The 24,922-nt window shown below is 38.1% G+C and overlaps 1 protein-coding gene across 1 annotated transcript; it reads left to right on the forward strand.

The window, feature by feature from the left end:
- The first annotated feature begins 381 nt into the window (after positions 1 to 381).
- Positions 382 to 1,663, forward strand: LOC109209992 (non-specific lipid-transfer protein 2-like). Its single transcript, XM_019373365.1, has 2 exons — positions 382 to 812; positions 1,388 to 1,663. The coding sequence occupies exons 1-2, from the start codon at positions 478 to 480 to the stop codon at positions 1,395 to 1,397; spliced, it is 345 nt and encodes a 114-aa protein (XP_019228910.1). The 5' UTR covers positions 382 to 477; the 3' UTR covers positions 1,398 to 1,663.
- The last annotated feature ends 23,259 nt before the right edge of the window (positions 1,664 to 24,922 follow it).

Genomic DNA, 24,922 nt, shown 5'->3' on the forward strand with positions numbered 1-24,922 from the left:
TAACTCTGGATTTAAATATAGGCAGCGACACCTTCCTAATTATGTAGTGTCAGTTGTATGAGACACAAAATAAAATTTTCCAAGTTTTATTTTGTGTCTCATATAACTGATACTAGTTGTATGAGGCTCCTTTTTGTCTTACAAATTTGTGGACCCCAATCTTACACTTCTGGGTCCACAAAACTGTGAGACAAAAAGGTTGCCTCATACAACTAGTGTCAGTTGTATGAGATACAAAATAAAATTTTCCTAAAAGTTATGTACCATTAGAAAGCATTGAATTTAATCCAACTACCAACTAATTCTTTCACTCCTCCATTTGGCAGACCATTAATTTATGTCCAATTTTCTCTCTATAAAAACCCTAAGGGTCTCACTAGATTTTGTACACAACACTCAAGGCAATAACATTTGTTGTACTATTCGCCTCTACTTCCTCAAACTACTCTTTATTATTCTCTAATTTTCCTTTTAAGAATGGAAATGGTTGGCAAGATCGCATGTTTCTTGGTTTTGTGCATGGTGGTGATTGCACCCCATGCAGAGGCACTGAGTTGTGGTCAGGTTCAGTCTGGCCTGGCTCCTTGCCTCCCTTATTTGCAGGGCCGCGGCCCTCTTGGAGGTTGTTGTGGCGGCGTTAAAGGTCTGTTGGGTGCAGCCAAGTCCCCAGCTGACCGCAAGACCGCATGCACTTGCTTAAAATCAGCCGCTAATGCTATTAAGGGCATTGATATGGGCAAAGCTGCTGGACTTCCTAGTGCTTGTGGCGTTAACATTCCGTACAAGATCAGTCCCTCCACTGACTGCTCCAAGTATGTTTTTCGCTTTCTTTTCTTACATATTATGAGTTTACGATCTCCCATTTACATTTTAATGAATTTTTATAGTATCAAGCTAAATCTGACCTACAACAACAAGTAATTAACTTTTCATATCAAGCATGGTATGGTAACATGAAAAAATAAGAAGAATTAAGCTAAATAGCCACTCACCCAACCACTTAAACAAAAAAATAGTCTGTTGAGGTGTAATATATGCATAATTTATGTATTATATGCGTATAATTACGTATAATTAATGTATAATTTATGTATATATCTAGAAAAAGTTATGTATATGTGTATAATTATGTATATAATCAATGTATATTCTATGTATAAGGTTAGAAAAAGTAAATAATGAATATCGCCCGACTATTTGTGTAAAGATCCAAAAGATAATGGAGTTATAGTAACAGTACTTAATCAGTAAATTTATATCTATGTCGATACCTCTGCTATATATTTTTCATTCTGTACATTGAATTGGCTGATGAGTGAAAATATTATTATACATTGCTAGTACATTTTTTTGGTTAATGTTGGTTTAATCTGTTCTTGTGATGCAGGGTCCAGTGAGGTTGATAAAAGATGGATCAGTTTTCCACAGGATAATTTGGTAGAGAAGAAGAATAAGAGTGATCGAGTTTGATCCTGCTCATGGATCCATTTCGATTTTGTGTCATTGTCTCTTTTCTTTTTTGTTTGTCTTTTGGAGTCATAGTCATAGTATTGTAATGAAACTTCAACGGTTGGTTGTATTACAAGCCAATCAGCTTGATAATACATCTATATTTCTATGTACTTAATTCATGTCTCTTCTACGCGGATCAATTCCTTCTCTCTGATCTTTTTTATTTTTTTTTCATTTATTTAACTTTAATTTATTCACTGATGGTCTAAAATTAGTTACACAATCAGCTAGGTTAGATAATGATTGTTGGGATTATGCTGCTCTTGAGTCGAGTGTCTATTGAAAGCTGCTTTTCTACCTTCACAAGGTAGGAATGAGATCTACTTATATCTTCCTAAGAACTCACTTGTGGAATTTCACTTAGTATATTATTTTTGCAACTAGGTTAGATAAGTGTTGAACTTGAGTTGATAATCTAAAGGCGAAATACATAAACAGCCCCTTTAAGTTGTCCTCAACGATCAATTAAACACCTTAATCGAGCCCTATTTTATTTTGACACTTCAAGTGGCTATTAAATAGATCAAGTAAACACCTGACCCAGTCAGCTCATCTCGCGTGTAATACACTTTCGGAGAAACACGTTATTTACCCATCCCATACAGTAATAAACGATAATTGTATGTGTAATTCCGAATATACCCTTAATAAAGTCTCTAATTTAAGCCCAAATCCTGATTTTCACTTCATTCTTTATCTCTCCATCTTCCTTCTGCTAGCTGCACCTTTTCCCCACCATTGTTGGTGGCCTTTTTTTTCAATTGGAAAGAATCTTTCAGATTTAGGAAACAAGAGCAAAATTCCTATTTTTGCTTCGGCTAGTAACTCAAAGAGCCTGTTGCCAAATCATCAAAAACTTCAGAGAAATCCCATGATTAATTATTTGGAATAAATTCACTTGCTGGCTGCTTCTTAAATAGATTTTGAGACTTTACATCATCCCAATTTGACAAATTATTGATGAAAATTGATTGTTAATTATCAATTTATTAGTTATTAGTCTCTACTCTTTTGGATAAATACATTATTTTGGGACAATCTGGTAGATTTAGGAAAAGGGGATGAGCGAAGAAGAAGAAAAGGGGGGAGAGGGTGATGGTTTAGGAAAAAAAGTATTTTTTCTTGTTTAAATGTATTTTTTTTTGTTAATTACATGTGTCAAGTTTTTATGGTGAAATTACACGTGTCATGTGTTAATTGGTTCATTTGACATGTCATTGGCAAGTGCAACTCACGCATATGCTGTGCTGCACTCGGGTGTTTACTCGGTCTATTTAATAGCCACTTGAAGTGTCAAAATAAAACAGGGCTCGGTAGAGGTATTTAATTGATCGTTGAGGACAACTTAAAGGGGTTGTTTATGTATTTCGCCTAATCTAAAAGAAGATATATATAGTATTAACGGAAAAGCGTCTGATATATCCCTGTACTATGGTAAATTATTTAAAATTATCCCCCGTTATACTATTGGGCCATAAAAGTCCCTATTGTCCAACTATCCTAACAAATCTGCCCTTAGTTTGACGGAGGTGCCACGTGGCATCCATCCTTGCGTCTTTTTAAATCTGGACACATAAGAGACGACCCGCTCTATGAAACCCACCAACCATAACCCATTTATAAACCAAATAATACCCTAAAGCCACTGATCAACGATTTATATAACCCAAATTAAACCCCCAACCCTAATTTATAATCCTACTGCCATCTCCATCAAACCCTCTATGCTATTAACTCCATCAAGACAGCCCACTTCAACAAATTTCATGATAAATGTCGGAGTGTAGTGCTACATCAAAGAGGAGGTGCCATTGTGGAGAGATTGCCAACCACTTCCGATCGACCACACCACAAAATCCCGGAAGAAGATTCTATAAATGTGCAAAACCTGAAGTAAGTTTGTTAATTGTTTGTACAAAACTGAAATTTGATTCCTTCTAACCTAATTATTGTTCATTTTCGTTAGAATGAGTAGTGTGGATATTGGGAATGGCAAGACGAACCTTTTTCGGACCGAGCTTTGGTAGAAATCAATAAGTTACAGTGTAAATTGGATGCAGCTAATGTTACAATCAATATGTTGAAGCAATTATTGGAGTCGTGCACGATAGAAAGAGACAAGCTGTTGGAAAAAGTTGAAGATTTGGAGGTTTCAAAAAATGTTGAAGTAAAAAAAGTAAGGAAAATCGAAGATAAAGTGGTTAAGATGAAGATGTTTATTTGGATTTCAGTTGCACTTATTGTTGGTTTTGTTGCGGCAATGTAGATGAAGTAAATTGTGTTTGTTGAAGATGGCCTACGGTCCATATTTCACTTGTTAATATATGTTCCTAAGTATTAGAGTTTTTTTTGCCATTGTAAAACAATTACATCAATTGTTAATGTATGTTTTGATGTCCCAAGTGCTAGTGTTTTGATGTTCTATCTATTGACTTGTCAATTGTTTGAAATTAGTTTGAATTGTTTTATGGCATATGGTCCCTTTTTAAGTATTAGAACTAGTTTGAAAACATAGATCATCAAAAACATAAACTTTGGTTATGATCATATGGGACTAATCTATGCACCTGGAGCTTTGGATAAGAAACAAATAGTGTCACTTCTGGATTTAATATCATATATACAAGCTGGACAACAAGTCAGCACTATTTTCCAAACACAAATGCTTACAACACAGTACATCACCAAAAACAACACAAAAAAAACTGAAATTACATCACCAAAACACAGTAATTCCAGTAGTAGTTTTCTGGAACAACAACAAAAACAGCACCAAGAAACCGTATTACATCACCAAAAATACAGTAATTCTAGTAGTTACATCACTAAAACAGCACAAAAAAATAGCACCTAATAATTCTGTAATTACATCACTAAAACAGCACCAAAAACAGCACCAAATAACTGTAATTACATCACCAAAGAAGACAGTAACTCCAGTAGTTACATCACCAAAACAAGACCAAAAAACTGAAATTACAGAATACTAAAAGGGACACAACTGTCTATAAGTTTGCAGTAAATACATCCCACACAACAAAAAAATTATACTTTTTTCTTCATTTTTTTTCCCTTGATTTCAGCTTTCCAATTCTTTCTTGCCCTTGTTTTTCCGACTGATTTGCAGTTACAGCAGCCTTCCCCTTCCACTGTAATGTTGGGGCTGAATATGGCAGATCTGTTGGTACACTAACACCACTATGATCACATGTGAAGTTGATTGACCTTGTTCCAGCTGGTATTTGTACATGTAGTCTCATCCTAAGCCTTGTAGTTACTTCTGATATAACCCTTGGCCTAAGCACAGCATCTTCTTCATGTCTAACTCTTGACCTAAGCATTCTTCCAGGTGTAGGCATGAACCTAAGCCCACTGTCCTAACTTAGTTGAGTGGCTTGAGGTGCTGAATAGTTGAAATCATTTTCAACTTGAGGTTCAGCTTCATGTTACAACTTGGCCTCTTCCTTTGCTGCCTTCCTTTTGATTTTTTTGCAGCGGGTGCTGAGCTGGTGGCTGCCTGCTCAGTTATGGCAGCAGGTGCTCAACTGGTGGAATCCTGCTCAGTTGTGGAGCAGCCTGCTCAGGAGTGGCAGCAGCCTGCTCAACTCTTCCTCTCTTACTTTGCTTCTTTCTCTTGATTAAAATAGTTAAAAAAGACAAGTTAGAAATATTCATGTCTAGTATGTATTACTTTGAAGTTAATGTAAAATAATTACCTGACCACAAGTCCTTGCATTATGAGTTGTTTCTCCACATTTGCTACAAGTCATGATTCTTCCTTTTCTGGACTGTGACCACACTCCTTGTCTTTTAATTGCCTCATCCTTCTACCTATCTCTCTTAACGTTAGGTCTACCAGCCAATTTCACAAGCTCTGGAGGCTCCATTGCTTGAGATGGTTCAATCTTCCAAAACTTTCTCCCCTGACAGGCTGTATTTTGTGCCTATAAGTCAGCAGAAATGTCTCCTTGCTATACCACTAGTTGATTTCAGTCAAAAGATCACCAGAGTCATGAAGTATAGCTCTAATAGCATGTTGACATGGGATTCCTGTAAGGTCCATGACCTGCAAGTGCACTCTTTCACAGCCAAATTAACACAATGCTTGTCAGATCCTTCTGTTACTTCATAGCCATTTTGACCATTTGCATTTACTTCACAGGCAGTTTGTGCAATCTGCAGGTACTCATTATACAAGTCCATGCATTTTGGACTGAAATCATATCTCCAGCTTCTAACTTCTACTTCATGTTCTCCTAACAAGTTCATGGTCTTGATTCTGATGTCCTCTAGCATCTTGATTATAGGCTTATGCCTTGCATTCACAATCCACTTGTTGAATGATTCAGTCAAGCTATTATCAACCGACTGATTCTTGCATACAGTGTCCATATATGCTCTACACCAGGACTGGGGTGGGTACCTCAACAAAGCCTCTGCAACATCTTTGTTCAAGTCGCCTAATTTTCCTAGCTGATCCTTTAAATCTTCTGCATATGTGCACTATGCACACCACCATAAAAGCTTCTTGTTTTCCCCAGTGTTGAACTGTTTGCACCAGTTAGACTCAATATGTCTAACACAGTACCTGTGATGTGCCTAGAGAAGGACTGTTTTGACTGCATCAAGAAGTCCCTGCAGAACAAACAAAGATGTTCAGAATTGATTATCAAGTAAAAAGTAATTTGGATATTGAATAACAGATTAGAAATTTCGGAAAACTTCACCTTTTGCACATCTGACATGCAGGTGATTCCTTCCCCTTTCTTGAGGTCCAAAGAAGATTGCAGTAGCTGTAGGAACCAATTTCAAGTATTTTTGTTCTCCTTATCAACAACTGCCCATGCCAAAGGGTAAAAAATATTCTGTGAGTCCTGTCCAACTGCTACTAATAGCTGGCCTTTGGCTTTGCCCTTCAAATAGGTACCATCCAAACCAATAAAAGGTCTCAATCCTAGATTGAAACCCATCTTCAAAGCATGAAAACACACATACATTCTCAAGAACTTTCTTCTTCCTTCTTCAAGTGCACTCTTTGAAAGTGTAACAACCACATCACTACCAGGGTTACTTTCCCTCAATTCATTGGCATAAGCCTCTAGTTTATTGTACTCATATGAAAAACTACCATCTAGTGACTCCAATACCATCCTCTTTGCCCTCTTGAACTTTCCATGACTAACATTTAGCTCAAAGTTTCTCTTCAAATCTAACATCATCTCCCTAACCTTGTACTTAGGATTATCTTGTAACTTCTTCTTGACATATTGTGCAATGGTACTAAAATCAATAGTATTGTTATCAAATGCAGTGCCACAATCATGTTCAGAAGATAAAGTCTTGATTTTAACCCCACCAAACTTTTCTTTTGATATTAAGCACACAAAGGGTCAACCAACAATATCACAAGTATACCTAAGCCTTTCTAGGTCACTCTTCTCCAATTTCAATCTTTTCTTGTTAGCCAGAGAATATAACTTCATACATTTCCTAGCTTCTGGTATGTCTTTAAAGGACATACCTTTGTATAACTCTTTGAAGTCACTAAGTTTTTCATTTATTTCCCTTTTCTTTTATGCTTTAAGTGCTTCTAATTCTTCAGAATTGTGTCCTTCAGAATCAGTACTAGAGTCAGATCCTACATCACTTAAGCTACAATTAGTACCAACATCATCCACAATTTTATTAGATTCTTCTTCATATTGTTAAATATTGGGAATAGAGTAAATAGGGGGCTCACATTCATCTACACCATATAGGTTCACTACATTGAAATCATTGCATAATAACCTTTGTAAATGTCTAATACCATCATCCCCCTCAATCACATAAAATTTACCAGATGGGGCAGCAATTATAAGTTGTTGAACCCCTAAAAATCCTAGCTCATTTGTGAATTCATTGACTATGTCTATGTATGAAAGTATGTCAGAGTCATAACCTGTCCAAGTCTTCACCAATTTTCCTGTGTAGACAACTTTAGGCTCAATAACCCAATCACCATCGTAATTGAATATTAAGTCAACTAGCACCATCTCCAACAACCTATAAAACACAACAGAAAAAAATAATAATTAATGTATAAGTCAGTAGTGAGAATGAATAATTAATGCCAAAAAGAAATAATTTTTTATGACAAGAGGTCCCCCCCCCCCCCCAAGGAAGAATCCAACATATCCGAATATTTTAATCAAATGGCCACATAATTGGGGACCATCGTTGTTAATAAACAAAGGAAAAGTTCAGAATCTTCAGAAAATATAAATATACTTTACGGAAAAGGACAAAGAAACAAACCCCACATAACCCCCCACAAAATCCCACAAAACTCCAACAATAAATAAAGAACAAAGGCGTAAACCATGCATGCAAACACTAGAAACAGACAAGAAATAAGGATATATCAATGAAATTTTAGAAACTTTAGTTAGATGTAGATGAAATCTAAGAAATCGAAACCCTAGCATAAAAACCCTAAAATACGAAAAGAAAACTAAAAAATTGCAATACTAACATGAATAATATAGCAAAGACGAATCATTTTCATGGAGGAAGGTATTACCTTTATGGAATTTCTTCACTTCAAATCGGCTATCAACAAAGCTGTGAGGGTATTTTCATGTTCTAGATAGTTAGTGAGAGAAGAAAATGAAACGGGAAAATGAAATGGACGAAATGAGGATTATTTGGTTTATAAATGACGGGTCGCACGTTATGGGTTGGTGGGTTTCATGGAGCGGGTCGTCTGTTATGTGCCCAGATTTAAAAAGAGGCAAGGATGGATGCCACGTGGCACCTCCGTCAAACTAAGGGCAGATTTGTTAGGATAGTTGGACGGCAGGGACTTTTATGGCCCAATAGTATAACGGGGGACAATTTTAAATAATTTACCATAGTACATGGATATATCATACCCTTTTCCGTAGTATTAATTAATGCAGTAATAAACTCCCTTTGTCCTAAAAAAGAATAATACAACTCGAATTTCGAGAGGGTACACTAGTTGTAACTAATAACAACAAAATACATAGGAGAGGCACTACAACAAAAGGAACACTATAACGGTGGTAATATGTCGCACAATGGTCTAAACGCCGTCGTCAATATTATCGTTATACATTATATAAGCAACAAATAGTCAAAAAGAATAGGACGGAGCGTTGATCGGGTTGAGTAATGAATATTTCAGTAAAGGATTTCATCAGCGATTATGTTCATGTAAACTTTAAAATGGTAGACCTCAGTTACTTTTCACGTGAACAAAATACTTTACGGCAATGTCAATGACGTGGCAGCCACATAAAAAATAATGTGGCGTTTAGTCGGCGGCGGATCTAGGATTTGAAGGTGGCGGGTGCTACTATAATTTTTTTTAATGTAGACTTTGTAATAATTAATATAGAGCTTGTTCGGAATGCTTGTTCGGTTCTTTTTTTTTTTTGGTTTATTCGGGTAATTTAGTAGGCATTTTTTATTTGCAAATATGAAAATTACATCTCTATCTCCTACCCTACTTGTAAGATTTCACTAGATATTTTGTTGTTATATGAAAATTACATCTCAAGCGTCAAGAAGCAATTGTAGTTAGCATTTTAAAAAAGAAATCACACCTTTACTATTAACAATACAAGCACTATTAATATTTTTTCACTTGGGAACTACATCTTTTTGTATGCTAAAATAAATTTCCACAAATAAAATAACATCTTCAAAAGGGAATTTCACCAATCAGAATAAGAAAAATAAAAAATATATATCTCCAATAGATGCAGAATTAAATAACTACAAGGTCCCAAAAATTAAAATGATAAATTTCATATTTTTTTGGGCAATACTTACAACATATTCATCATAATTTAATAGTAAAGAGATTTAAGTTGTATTTAATAATTATAAAATAGCATAATTTTTTATGTTACAATTAAAAAAATATAAAAATTAAATTTGATCTCAATCCAAAATTCTTATCAAGACCAAAGTTTTTGATTTTGAAAAGAAAAAATTAAATGATTTGAGATTAAGAGAAATGTTTATTTTTATGAAATTTTAAAGTTTGGAGGCTTTTTTTTGAGTGCTCTTGTTTAAAATCACAGATAAAATAATCGAATATAGGGAAAATTTATAAAAATAATGAACAAAAAATAGGAAATTAGGAGGTAGCCAAAAAGGAAAATGACTGGGACAAAGGAAATAAAAAGCACAACGAAAAGGGAAAGTCAGATAAGGTTCAAGATAAATTCGAATTTGAATTTTACACACGAGAAATTAAAGCTTTCAAAAAGATCTACCAGCTATGGCACCTTTGTTTTGTCTGCAACTGAGGATGGCGGGATCAAATATTTAACCTAATTTAAGAAATTTTTTACATAAGTATATAATAATTTTACTAACTTAGCGGGTGCCATACCACCACACCTTAAAGGGTGGATCCGCCACTGCGTTTAGTTAACAATGATCACAGTTTGGATACTTGACTCTGAATTCGAGTGACTAAGAGATCAAAAGTGGGGAGTACTTAGGGAGGGGTATAAAAAATAAATACAAGTTTAACGATGATTCTAAAATTTTACATGGTAGATAACATTTGTGGTAATACTATTTAATTTTATGTTAACTTAATAAAATAAGAAAGCTCAATTATATTAGTAACTTTTAGGGGCAGAAATAAACTATCATATTTTTGGATTCTCTTGAAAAAATCTGATTTAACTTTAATGATATTTGGATAAAATAACAAAAGGTCGTATTTGTCCTAGTATATATATTTATTAGTATTGAATTGGACAATAAATAGTAATTTATTGAACTGAGCAATATAGATCTATTTCAATTAACAGATATGTGTTCCTAGGTATTCAACCGACAGATATTTGTTACTAGATATTGAACTAGGCAATTGAGCTATCTCAACAATATCAACAATGAAGACATGCATTTCTTTCTCAACAGCACATCCCTTTCCCAACTTACCCCACTGAATATATATAGTTTTATTTAAATGACGATTCCATACTTTTAAAATCCTTTTGAATTGTATACATGAACACACACACACACACACATATATATATATATATATATATATATATATATATATATATATATATATATATATATATATGTATATGCACACACAAATTAATATTCTATTTCACATAGCATACTTGTATCAATGTTTTAGTATAACTATCAGACAAACCACCTATCAAAAATATTGAGAATTCACTCCTAAAAGGTCAAGGTCATCCTTTGTCCAATTAGTGAAATTAAACTGTACGCAAAGATAAAAAGAATTACAACTTATATAAATATATATAGTCATGTCACATGTGTGTATAACAAAAGAAAAAATTGCAAACATATAGTAATTATATATAGTGTGTGGATAACAAAAGTGTATACCTAACTTATTCAGTTTGTCGAATAATCAACGCTTTATGGCATCTCTCGTCATTTATTACCATGACAAAATATTGACACTCCTTTTTTCCCACGTACTGTGTCTTAGAAAGTCAAAAATATACTCTCAACAACTTGAGCTTGATGTTCATTGTAAAAGGTTAACAAATACTTGGAGCCCAAAACATTAAATGAAGTTTGGTGTGTGCTTGAGACGTGTGAGCGTGGCATATCTATGGTTGCCTTCACAATTAATATATTTGATTTAAGTCTATTATTCCAATGGCAGTACTTGTCCTATTTCAGTTGTCATTTTGTGCAAAAGTTTCAAGAGTGTCCACCGTCGTCCTAACACAGTGACATCAAATATATGGCGGCAGATAGGGTCAGTGGACTAATAATTTCAAACGCACATCTCGAGAAGGTTTTTGGATATTCATATGGAGACTGGAATAGGGATGTATTCAGTGCATAAAAATTAAAGGGCGAGGTCGATATGGGCAGTCAGTGCCCACTCTTGAACATTGCAGAAGAAAAAGAAATGGGCTAATATCATGAACAAATAAAGATGAATCGTATGCTTTGAATTACCTGTCCAAGAAAGATAGCAGTTTGTGCAATATTTAAGAAGAAAAACGTAAAGTACCAGGTGTTAGTTTTGCATTTATTTTGGATTTTATGTTGAAAGATTAATCCCGTAGCCTGTTGGAGAATAACAGCGAAAATATTATTCCATGTAAATATAATTTGTCATGTCTTTTGTGTTTTATTACTAAAATACTAGCTTGTGATTGTCATTACCGTGCTAGAGGCAGGGGCGTATTAATTAGGGGCTGAGAAACCAGAAAATTACACTGTATATTTAAGGCAGAATTTATTTTTTAGACTCTATATATTACGTTTTAAATCCACTTAACACAGCCTAGAAGCATAGCTTAGTGGTCAAGGGGGTTTAAAACTTTTCTGAGATCAGTAGTTCAAATCTCACTAGCTACAATCTCTTTTATAGGTCACTAATCCAATTCCCACCGGCTACAAATCTACAATATCTTTTAATTTTTTTAACTTTTATCTTGTAAACTATAAAGTAGAGAGACAATAGAGCAATCTTTTTTTTTTCTTGTATTCAAGGAGTAATAAGTATATATACAAGTATATAGAGCCCTAACTATGGAAAGAATAAAAAAGAAAATCCTATAAATCTGCTGTGAATCCCTATAATTATGCTAGCTATGCATACTGCATAAGATTATGTCTACATTCATTATCTAACACTCCTCCTCAAGCTGGAGCATAAATATTGATCATGCCCAGCTTGTTACAAAGGTAATCAACTCGAATTACATTCAACGCCTTTGTGAACAAATCAGCTGGTTGCTCTCCTGTCTTCACGTAGCCAGTGGAGATCAAGTTCTCCTGAATCTTCTCACGAATAAAAATGGCAGCCAATCTCAATATGCTTAGTTCTTTCATGATACACCGGATTTGAAGCAATATGGAGGGCAGCTTGATTGTCACACCAGAGTTTTGCCGGTATTGGATGCTCCAACCCAATTTCGGTCAAAAGATGATGTATCCACATAATCTCACACGTAGACTGTGACATAGGTCTATACTCGGATTCTGCACTGGATCGAGATACAACACTTTGCTTCTTACTCCTCCATGATACCAGGTTTCCTCCAACAAAGACACAATAACCTGTAGTAGATCTTCTATCAATTTTGGATCCAGCCCAGTCAGCATCTGCAAAACACTCAATACGAGTATGATTATGATTGCTATATAATATGCCAAGTCCAGAAGCTCCTTTCAAGTAACACAAAATCTGTTCCAAAGCTGTCCAATGTTTGACCGTTGCTGCAGACATGAACTGGCTAACAACACTTACCGCAAAAGTAATATCTAGACGAGTCACGGTGAGGTAGTTTAATTTCCCAACTAACCTCCCGTATCTCTCTGGATCGTCAAAAGGATCACCATCATCTTTCATAAGATGCACATTAGGAACCATTTGGAGTACTGCAAGGTTTAGCTGCTAACTTTCCAATTTCTGCAAGCAAGTCAAGAACGTACTTTCTCTGAAAAGACTTGAGGGAAGAAATCCCGCATAGTCACTTCCTGTGATAACAATATCATCAACATATACAACAAGGAGAATAGTGCCAGCTATTGATTTCCGATAGAAGACCGAGTGATCGCACTTACTCATTTTCAGCCGAAACTCTTGAACTACCTCACTAAACTTGCCAAACCAAGCTCGTGGACTCTGCTTCAAGCCATACAAGGACTTCTTCAAATGACGGACTTTCCCGTACTCCCCCTGAGCAACAAAACTGGGTGGTTGCTACATATACACTTTCTCCTGAAGATCACCATGAAGGAACGCATTCTTCATATCCAACTGATTTAAAGGCCAATTCTCGGACGCAGCAAGAGAAATAAATAAGCGGACATAAGTGAGTTTGGCAACCTGGGAGAAGGTGTCAGAATAATCCACCCCATAAGTTTGAGCATACCCTTTAGCGATAAGTCTGGCCTTAAGTCTTGCCACAGAATCATCTGGATTAACTTTAACTGTAAAGACCCACTTGCATCCCACTGGTTTCTTTCCCTTTGGTAAATCTACCAGATCCCATGTGTGGTTATCCTTTAAAGCATGTATTTCCTCAAGCATTGCATCAGACCATCCAGGATGATTCAAAGCCTCCTCACTGTTTTGGGTACGGAGATAGTGTCTTGAGAAACAATCATAGATCTAGACGTAGAGGATAACTGGTCATAGGAAACAAAGTTAGCAACAAAATATGTTGATTTGCAAGTACGTGTACCTTTACAAAGAGCAATAGGAAGGTCAAGTTTATCTGGAGGATTAGGCAAAGGAGGATCAGATGATAAAGGAACTGGTGCGGGACATGAATCATTTGTCTCTCATCTCCGTGAATAAACTTGAACAATTGGAGGTCTTGCTAACACAGTTGGGGCAGGTACTGAAGGCACAGTAGTCGATTCATGCTCAACAACAGAACTGGGAGATGGAAGAGTATCTTCTGATTGTTCTCTCAAAGTACGGGTAACCTGATATACTATCCACTCGTCTTCCTCCCCCTGGCTTGTAGAAATGGGAGGTGCATAGAAGAATGGTGTAGTCTCTAAAAATACCACATCAGTCGACACTAAATATTTGCCAAGCTCAGTAGAATAACAATGATACCCCTTCTGAAGGCGAGAATAGCACAAGAAAACACACTTCAATGCCTTGGGATCCAACTTGGTAAGAGATGGTCGAACATCTCGAACATAACATGTGCTTCCAAACACCTTAGGTTCCACCGGAAATAATGACTTGTTCGGAAAAAGAACACTATAAGGCACATTACCACCGAGCACGATAGATGGCATCCAATTAATCAGAAAACAAGCCATAGAAACCGCATCAGCCTAGAACTGTTTAGGCACCTTCATTTGGAACAAAAGTGCTCGAGCTATCTCAAGTAGATGCCTATTCTTCCTCTAAGAAACTCCATTTTGAGAGGGTGTATCAACACATGAAGACTGATGTAACATACCATGTTGTCTCATGTAGGACTGAAATAACTCTGACATGTATTCTTTAGCGTTATCACTCCTTAGAGTACGTACCGAAGCACTGAATTGAGTTTTGACTTCAGCACAAAAGGCAGAAAAGTGAGTAAACACTTCAGAGCGGCTCTTCATAAAGTAAATCCAAGTCATTCGAGACAAAATACTTATTCCCAGTTTTAGAAACAATCAGACATGGTCCCCAAACATCAGAATAGACTAAATCAAAAACTGACTCAGCTCGCTTATTAACCCTTAGACTTAACGAGATGCGATAGTGTTTTGCAAATCGACATGACTCACAATCCAATGACGAAATATTCTGAAACTGAGGACAAAGCTTCTTCAACAAAGGTAGATAGGGATGTCCCAACCGACAATGTAATTCAAAAGGAGACACAACACTGGAGCATGCAATAGGCCGTTGCTCCCATTCATCAAGAATATAGATATCAGCAGATAAATACCCTTTACCAATTACCTGCTTCTTTGTAAGAACTAAAAACAAACAATGATCGGGAAGGAACACAACACAACAATTAAGGTCTTTGGTGATTTTACTAACAGAAATCAAATTGAAGGCCAAGTTTGGTAGACATAATACAGATGACAGGGTAATAGAGGAAGTTGGTTCAACATTTCAGATCCAACACTACTACAAGTTGACCCATCAGCTATAGTAACCGGAGAGGGTGCTTTGTGTGATCGAAAGCTAGAAAAATATTTGGATTACCTATCATGTGATTTGTGGCACCTTAATCAATCACCCATTTATTTTAAGAGGTGAAAAGACATATTTTATCTGACCCAGCAAAAGCAACTGAAGAAGATTCTTTAATTGATCTGTGATATTGAAGGAATTTCATGAACTCATCCGAAACCAAAATTGTTGGACCACGAGCTGCAGCATTATTTCCTCCTTATTTACTATCGGTAGCCATTTTTTTTACACTAATAAAATTCTCGAAGTATCAAAACAGATGTTAGAGAACCCAATAAAAGTTCTATGTGAAGAAATACCAATTGAGCATAATTCTTGACAGATGAACTAGCAAAATTCCTCAACTATTAAATATACCCCTGAAGTAGCACCAATAAAAATATCTCAAACCAAGTCCGAGGTCCCAAATGTGATTAGTAAATATCCAAACAAAATCAGTAAGCAATATGAGTTTTAAGAAGTCCGACCGAATGCAACTTCATGCAAATCTGATACTGACCGAGTTGGAGACAAATATTTTCAGTGTTTCAAGCACCAAAGAAACCAAATCAGAGTTTAAACCAACTATCTCAAGATAATGATCAATTTCAGACAACCAGAAATTAAGCAAAGGATGACCCCCAAATAAATAATACCAATACCAACCGGTTAAACCAAGAAAGTAATAGCTATCCCCACAAATAATAAAATAGCCCAACTCCCAAACAAGAGTCCAACACCCACAGAAGCAAAAGAAATCAGATCTGAGATACTCACAAAGTAAAATAGAACTATGAAACCTGAAACAACCCAAGAAGCGAACCAAACAGGTTGTGAATCGAAGATCTTCTTCCAGCAAGTTCGGCTAACTAGACAAGTAACAGAAGCCGTCGGAAAAGAGAAGACGAGGATGGAGAACAAAACAGAAACAAAAAGCTGACAGTGCATGCACCTTCACACACCGGCGCATGATGAACAGACGGAGCTACAGGTGGCACGTGGCATCCACTTTCTTCACTCCCAGTCGCCGGAGATGATTGGTCAAACGATCGAGCCAATAGGCTCTAATACCATGTAAACTGTAAAGTACAGAGACAATAGAGCAATCTCTATTTTCTTGTATTCAAGAAGTAACAAGTATATATACAAGTACATAGAGCCCTAACTATGGAAAGAATAAAAAAGAAAATCCTGTAAATCTGCTGTGAATCCCTATAATTATGCTAGCTATGTATACTGCATAAGATTATGTCTACATTCATTATCTAACATTTCCTTTTTGAACCCCTTAGGAAAAAAGATTTGCCATTCGGGCTTTATTGATTTCTTTTGAGACCAACATAGGGTTTTTTCAAATTAGTACTCGATTATACCTATACATGTATACTTTACTTTTATTCATTATTTGAATTTAACCGAAAAATTTCTAGTATTTAGATTTCCTTCTAAATATAGAGTAATTAGATTTATTAGGGAATTTTTGATACTGTTATTTTGTTATGGATTGGGGAAAACTTGGTTAAACGAGTTGTAGATCTTTTAATGTATCTGTGTGTAATGACCCGATCGGTAGTTTTGAGCTCCAGCGCGTCGTTCGGCAGTTTGAGGCCATGCGCAGCTTCACTTCAGGTATTATGACTTGTACATGTGGCCGAAATTGTATTTCGGGAAGCTTGGAATTGATTTGAAAAGAGAATCTCATTTCGGAAACCTTAAGTTGGAAGAATTGACTAAGATTGGATTTTTGAGTAAACGACCTCAAAATCAGGATATGAAGGTTCCAGCAAGTTCGTATGATGATTTTGGACTCGGGCGTATGTCCGAATCGGGTTTTGGATGAACCGAGAGCGTTTCGGCGCATATTGTGTAAGTTAGCACTTTGGAAGATTTTCGTAAGTTTGGGTTGAAGTGCATTTCAATGTTGTCGATGTCCGTTTGGGATTCCGAGTCTGGGAATAGCTCTGTATGGTGATTCTGGTATTGGGAGTGCGATCGGAAGTGGATTTGGAGGTCCGTAGCTCATTTTGGAGTCATTTGGCGAAAGTTAGATATTTGGAGGTTTTTGAGAAGTTTGACCGGAAGTGGACTTTTTTGATATCGGGGTCGGATTTCGATTCCGGAAGTTGGAATAGGTCCGTAATGTTGAATATGACTTGTGTGCAAAATTTGAGGTCAATCGGACGTGATTTGATAGGTTTCGGCATCAAATGTTGAAGTTTGAAGTTCTAAAGTTCACTAAGCTTGGATTGGAGGGCGATTCATGGTTTAAGCGTTGTTTGATGTAATTTGACCTTTGAGGCCTCGAGCAGGTCTGCATTATGTTTTGGGATTGGTTGGTATGATTGGACGGGGGTCTCGGGGGCCTCGGGTGGATTCCGGGTGGTTAACGGATCAATTTTGGAATTTGAAGAAGAAGCACAACTGCTGCCTTCTGGTGTAACCGCACCTGCGAGGCCTGGGCAGCAGGTGCGGAGCCGTAGAAGCGGCCATGGGGGCGCAGAAGCGGCGTTGGACTAGAAGTGAAGAGACCGCAGATGCTGTCATATAGCAGCAGAAGCGGGACCGCTCCGGCGGTAGGTGAGGCACAGAAGCGGAACGGGGCAGCCTGGTGAATGACCGCAGATGCGATAGTGGGGCCGCACCTACGGAACCACAGAAGAGGTCAAGTGACCGCAGGTGCGGAAATGCTGGAGGCAGTGTGTTCTTTAAAATCGGAAAATTGGCCATTTTTCTCCCATTTTCATTTGGTGTGGGCGATTTAATTTGGAGAGCTTCAAGGAGAGATGTTCTTCAAGTATCACAAGGTAAGTTGTTCCCACTCATTACAAGTTAAATACATGATTTAGATACAGATTAAAGTATGGAAATTTGTAGAAATTTTGAGGTTTGAGGAAAAACCTAGAAAATTGGTATCTTTGGATTTTGACCACGATTTTGGGCATGAAATTGAGAGAAACTTTTATATTTGAGTACGTGAGGTTGTGGGCAAACTTTATCTTCGAAAAATTTCGAAATCCGGGCACGTAGGCCTGAGGGTGATTTTGTCCACTTTTCGATCGGGGTTTGAAATTTTTATAAATTGGATTATTATGAGTAATTGAACATATATTAATGGGCTTACGTAATAGTTGGCTAGTTTTGGAGCGTTGTGCGTCGATTTGAGTTTTCGGAAGGGCGCGGAATGCCGGTTATGGATCTTCGGAGCAAGGTGAGTCACCTTTCTAACCTTGTAAGAGGGAATTGTCCCCATAGGTGAATTAATTGGATATGTGCTTCTATTTGTGGGGGGGCAACGCACGCACAAGGTGACGAGAGTCCATGTGTAGCTACTATTATGTTTAAGTCCGGATAGTCTAGGACCCAAAAGCATGCTTTACTTGCAATATTTGATATCCCGTTGTCAATTTAAAAATGCTTAAAACATATCGAATGTGTAAATGAATTCCTAAAAGACTAGTCATCGTTTCCTTGATTTTTAAAAGAGAAATTGCCTTTTCTTGGATAATTGCTCGTTGATGAATTCTTGATTGACTGTTTAAATGTATTTATGTATTATGGAACGGGCCGAACGCCTCGGTAGATTAAATAGATGCATCTATGGTTCGCACCATTCGACCCTCCGGCAGTGCACAATTTAAATATTGTTGGATCGGGCCGTACGTCCTCGGCATGATTTGCGCATGCTTGTATTGCTTGACTTGCAATCTAATAGTGATGATATTGCTTCCCTGACTTGAGGTAAATGTATAAATGATGAAAATGAATTTGGAAGTTCCTATTAATAAATGAATTGTTCACCTGCTTCATGTTATTAAGTTACAGTTGTTTTTATATAAATCCTCGATTTGCTTTATTATTGGTATATTATTTATTGGACCACTAGTAAGTGTCGAAGTCGACCTCTCGTCTTCAGTTCTTCGAGATTAGACGAGATACTTACTGAGTACACATTTTTTTTGTACTCATGCTACCCTTGCTGTGCATTTTTGTTGCACAGGCACATGTATCTATAGTGGCCTAGTGGGCGTAACAGCGTGGTTGATACGGAGACTTAGGTGAGCTGCACTTCTCGAGACGACCCGCAACCAGCAGAGTCTCTTTCAGATTACTGTATTTACTTTCTGTACAATTTGTATTTTGGACGGTTGTTGTATTACATTGTTTCCTAGAAATAGCTCATGTATTTGTGACACCGGGTTCTGGGATGATTATGGGATTATTCAATATTAAGTTTGTTAAAGACATAATTTTTATTTCTGTGGATTTCATTATTTAATATTTAATGTATAAAAGAAATGATTTCAACAAATACTAAATGGAAATTTAATTAACTTCTTGGTGCTGGCTTTCCTGACAGTGGTGTCCGGCACCAGCATGACCTTTAGTGGATGTTGGGTTGTGACAACATGGTATCAGAGCACTAGTTTCCCTTAGGTCTCACGAGTCATGATAAAGTCTATTAGAGTCTTGCGGATCAGTACGGAGACGTCTGTACTTATCTTCGAGAGGCTATAGGGCTGTTAGGAGCATTTCCATTCTTGATTCCTCATCGTGCGATTTGGTTCCCTTTGAGGCTTATGCCTTCATTTCCTTTCCATTCAATCTTATGCGACGCGAAGCGCTGGTCATGAATCGACGAGTGAGTAATTGTAATGGTACTACGAATGTGGTGCGGGATATTTCTCCCTGCGTGGTTGATTGAGCTATTGTCGTCACCTTGTGGAAGGATATTCTGTCGTTTCAGCTCAGTAGCCGTACTTTTAAGAGCTTCGAGGTTATGCACAGGTTGTTATGATGCTTATGAACGGTTATTGCGCAGTATTGATGAGAGGGTGGGATGCTTGCCTATGTGTCGGGGCAGTGAATGACTTGAGAGGAAGTTTACTAAGTGTATGATTCAGAGATCCAGTATCTTACTTCCGACGGAGGAAAGGCAATCAAACTATGAATGATCAGGTTTGGGTTGATATAGCAACGAGCCTTGGTGTTTTCAAGTATGGTGGAATTTTTATCTGCAACGTTGTGTCGTCGTCCTCGAGTGAATGTGTAAAGTTTGACGGTGTTATGATCTTCTACAAATCTCCTGTGGGGCAGAATATTGTGAGATAGTAACGAAGAAGCAGTTGTCAGAGATCGCGGGGTGCGGCGGTACAGGATTGAATCGATGTTCCTAATGTCGACGGCTCGAGAAAAGATGATCTTCGGAAAGGTTTAAAGTTAGTAGCGGTATATTGGTTCAAGTGCTACTGAGATGGATTTTGATCTAAGGCATCAACTGAGCAGCAAAGGATGAGGAGGAACATATGGGAAGTGTCATGCGGTAGTTAAACTTCTAGAAGGCCATATGTAAGAAGCGGAAGTCGAGTAGTTGCCTAAAGAAGTGAGTTTGCCCAAAGTGGGAGAGTGGAAGAGTAGCGTATGGGATCAGTGGCAGGACAACTATACACCCGAAGAAAAAGTCTAGAGTGAATTGAGATTCAAGGTGAACAGTGACTGGGTTTACGGACTTGACTTGAAAAATCGGCTATTATACGGCGGGAGATTTGATACGACAGGAATGTGTTGCTTGATATGAAGAAGGATACAACATGACTTTGAATTGGAAGATATTGTCGCACATTTAGTTGATGTCCATAAGAAGTGAACGGACTAGTACAATTGGTGATTGAGTACGGACTCACGATGGGTTATAGATGTCATAGTGATTGTACCCCGTGCAACGTCGTTGGGGGATGTCGGCATGTAATTTCCACAGGTGGGTTTCGTTCTGTGAGTAGATCAACGGTCGCGTGGTTGGCGAAGCTTCTGCGAAGAATTCTACCAGTTATATGGTAAGGAGATCGGTCATGTGAATGTGGTTAATGATTCAGAGTATTCATAAAGGGTTTTACAGAAGGATTTCAAGGAATTTGGCGGGTTGGTTGTGCAAGATCATGTCAACGATGAAGAAAGAACCTTGTTAGGTTCCAGAGTCGTGTAAAAGTGGCTTCGAGCTAAGTGGGAGAGTCCCATCGCTTGCGATTAGATTGCATGGTTATTCACTTGTCAGGTTTGGGTTATCGGCGTATTGGTGAGTTATTGCAGCTAAGGGAAAAGGACATAAGTGGTAATATGAGCAAAGGAATTAATAAAGGTGTGCTATAGTTGGCCTTATTGACTCATATTTAGGCTTTGGGAAGACTCAGGATTTGTGTTTCGTACGAAGGTGGGTTACAAGGAAGTAATTCAATCGAGTGCACCATGGAGATGGGTATTCATGTGCCAGTGGAGCCTTGGAGTTGTTTATATTCGGGACCAAGCCAAAGTGGGTGACTCTCAACAATAGTCCTAGTGGATTCAAAGGTTAAAAATGCGGTGCCTAAGGATTCAAGCCCGCAGTATGATTAAGGATCGAGCTTTTGTAGCGGATTATGATAAGAGGCTCGGGATGTTCTATGATATTTTTAGCTGGCAGTGTAGCATTTGGAGGAAAGAGAGAAGATGACTTTGGATTCGTAGAGGAATTATTAGAATGGGTGTATCAGTTGAAGATGCAAATGTGCGTGCAAGGAGGGTATGAAACGGTTCATGGGTGTGGAGACAATGTGGTCTCGTAGAATGGGGTCACTCCAGCTGAGTGAGGATTTAAATTGGTGATGTGGGGAAAGGAACTATTATTATTTCTAAGGTAAGTTAAGGATGAATTAGAGGAAGTTAGATTGGTTAGCCATGGTTGGATTGGCTTAATAAAGACGGACCAGTTCCTTCAGCGTGATTAAGTTATGCATGTGATTTGGGCGGTACGTGCGAGGTTTGATGGCCGTGTTAATTGATCCTATTTGGAAGTATTCAAGTATTATCTCTTGGTGTGTGCAGGCGGATGCCGGAAGGGTTATGGTGGTTCAGACCACTACTTGAGGATTTGAATGTTTTACGGTTATGAGAAGTTACTCGCGCGTTGCTATGGTTCTCTTGGAATGGGTCAAGTAAAAGGTTTCTGTATGGCGAAGTGTGTACTCTATTAGTGGTTCAGGAGTGATGGTGAAATTCTTATACTGTCGCATATTGGCATGTTAGGTGTAGTGAGCGGTATGAACATTTGGAAGTGAAGAACCGAGGTTGCGGTTCGGTGTTGGCAAGGATGTCACGAGCTCGGATGAGCAGAAAGGGATTTGAATGTTTAGAGTAAGCTGGTATTATCTTCAGCGTCACCTGAGGTTGGTGTTTTGTGAAAGAGGCTTTGCAACCTGGTTATGGATTCTTGATTTACTTTATAGCGTTAGTGCGACCGGTGGTATGGATGTGCGTACTGGTTATTTAGTGCGGAAGGTCGTGGGAGCGTGTCTCCCGGGGAGATTGTATAAGTGTGATATGTAGTCGCTTGATTGATCGAAATTTTAAACCAAGTATGAAGATTGTGGTAATATCGCTAATTTGAGAATTTATGCCTGATGGGCACTCAGTTCATTGGGTTGTGGACTGTTTTGGTTTACTTCGGTTAAGACGGTTGTTCTTGTGAGTTATAGGAAAAAAAAGGGTATTTATGGACCCTTGAAAGGTTATTTGCCTAGTACGGTGCGATTTGAATCGGCTTGAGGTCTATGGATGGATTTAAATATGAATATGGACTCTACATCAGGCCAAATGTGTTCATTTTAGCATAGCGCTCGGGGTATTCGAACGTGGGATGTTGTTTTGTCGTCAACTATTTCATGTAATGCTATATTGCGCCATGTGAGTTGTGAAACGGCTTGATAAATTCTTATGTATTGAGGTACTGCATAGCGATGGTGTTATGTAAGCAGGATGGCTCGTATGATTCAGATTATATATAACACCTCAGTTGTGCTTGAGTTTTGTAGCTTATGGCGCTGTCTGTCTTCCCAGGGATGGTATTATGCACTTAGCGTGCTTGTGACCGATATTCGGTATTTTATAGTAGTGAGCAATTTAGCTCGGTGTGTATCTCCTTATGTGAGTTGTATGTTGTTTGGATCGGGTTGCACGCCGCAACAGTGTGATGTTGAGTTCAGTCCCCTATATTCTAATTTTTGTGTGTTTTGTTTTCTATTTCCGAGGAAAGTTCATATTAGTTGCGTGAGTTGAATAGTCCCTCCCAGAGTTCGAATTCCTTATGCATCATATTCAAGTTTGTGGCCTATCGGCACATTTTGGCATCATATGAGACTTTTGGTCATGTCTGGGGTGGCTTATTGCACGAGCAGCTTATACTGGGTAAGACGAGATTGTTGGACCTAAGATCAGTGCGATCAGATTATATGAAGTATATTAAAGAGCAAATACCCTTATTTGGTTCAGAATGAGGTAATGATTCTTGTCAGGAGTATAGACTCAACGGTTTGTCGGCTCGGCAGTTGATTATGAATTCTTTACGTCTCTTCCGTCGTTGCGGTATTGTAAGAGTTGGAACAAATTATATATATCATGAGGTGCATTGGGAGCATCCGATTCGTGGAATTTCAGCTATTGTTATCAGAGAATGCTATTATGTTCATGTGAATTATGCAACGCATAGTGTGGACTCAGCAAGAGTATGCAACCATGCATCGGTGCATTGTGTGGTGATCGATACGGTGTTCGTAGGTTGGCAGCGGGCCTGGCAGAGAATTTTCGGGTGTTGAAATTTGTGTTCTAAGCTTATTGCTTGAATAAAAGAGACTATCTTCAGATTTGATCGAGTTAATGTGCTCAACTGAGCTGTGGTAGCACGGGTAGGTGCTCAAGGTGTTAAACAGTGATTTCAGACAACTCCGGTGCAGTTCTCAGCACATTCGAGGACGAACGTATGTTTAAGTGGGAGAGAATGTAACGACCCGACCGGTCGTTTTGAGCTCCAGTGCATCGCTCAGCAGTTTGAGGCCATGAGCAGCTTCACTTCAGGTATTATGACTTGTACGCGTGGCCGGAATTGAATTTCGGGAAGCTTGGAATTGATTTGAAAAGAAAATTCTCATTTCGGAAACCTTACGTTGGAAGAATTGACTAAGATTGGATTTTTGAGTAACGACCACGGAATCAGGATTTGAAGGTTCCAGCAGGTTCGTATGATGATTTTGGACTCGGGCGTATGTCCGGATCGGGTTTTGGATGACCCGAGAGCGTTTTGGCGCCTATTGTGTAAGTTAGCACTTTGGAAGAATTTCGTAAGTTTGGGTTGAAGTGCATTTCAATGTTGTTGATATCCGTTTGGGATTCCAAGTCTGGAAATAGCTCCATATGGTGATTCTGGTATTGGGAGCGCGATCGGAAGTGGATTTGGAGGTCCGTAACTCATTTTGGAGTCATTTGGCGAAAGTTAGAAATTTGGAGGTTTTTGAGAAGTTTGACCGGAAGTGGACTTTTTTGATATCGGAGTCGGATTCTGATTCCGAAAGTTGGAGTAGGTCCGTAATATCGAATATGACTTGTGAGCAAAATTTGAGGTCAATCGGACGTGATTTGGTAGGTTTCGGCATCAAATATTGAAGTTTGAAGTTCTAAAGTTCATTAAGCTTGGATTGGAGGGCGATTCATGGTTTAGGCGTTGTTTGATGTGATTTGAGGCCTCGAGCAGGTCCGTATTATGTTTTGGGATTGGTTGGTATGATTGGACGGGGGTCTCGGGGGCCTCGGGTGGATTCCGGTTGTAAACGGATCAATTTTGGAATTTGAAGAAGAAGCACAACTGCTGCCTTCTGGTGTAACCGCACCTGCGAGGCCTGGGCCGCAGGTGCGGAGCCGCAGAAGCGG

The sequence above is a fragment of the Nicotiana attenuata genome, unplaced genomic scaffold (assembly GCF_001879085.1).
Source record: "Nicotiana attenuata strain UT unplaced genomic scaffold, NIATTr2, whole genome shotgun sequence".
Classification (NCBI taxonomy): domain Eukaryota; kingdom Viridiplantae; phylum Streptophyta; class Magnoliopsida; order Solanales; family Solanaceae; genus Nicotiana; species Nicotiana attenuata.

Bases quoted from the DNA above. Each gene is read 5' to 3' on its own strand.
- LOC109209992 (XM_019373365.1), top strand. From the start codon at position 478: ATGGAAATGGTTGGCAAGATCGCATGTTTCTTGGTTTTGTGCATGGTG.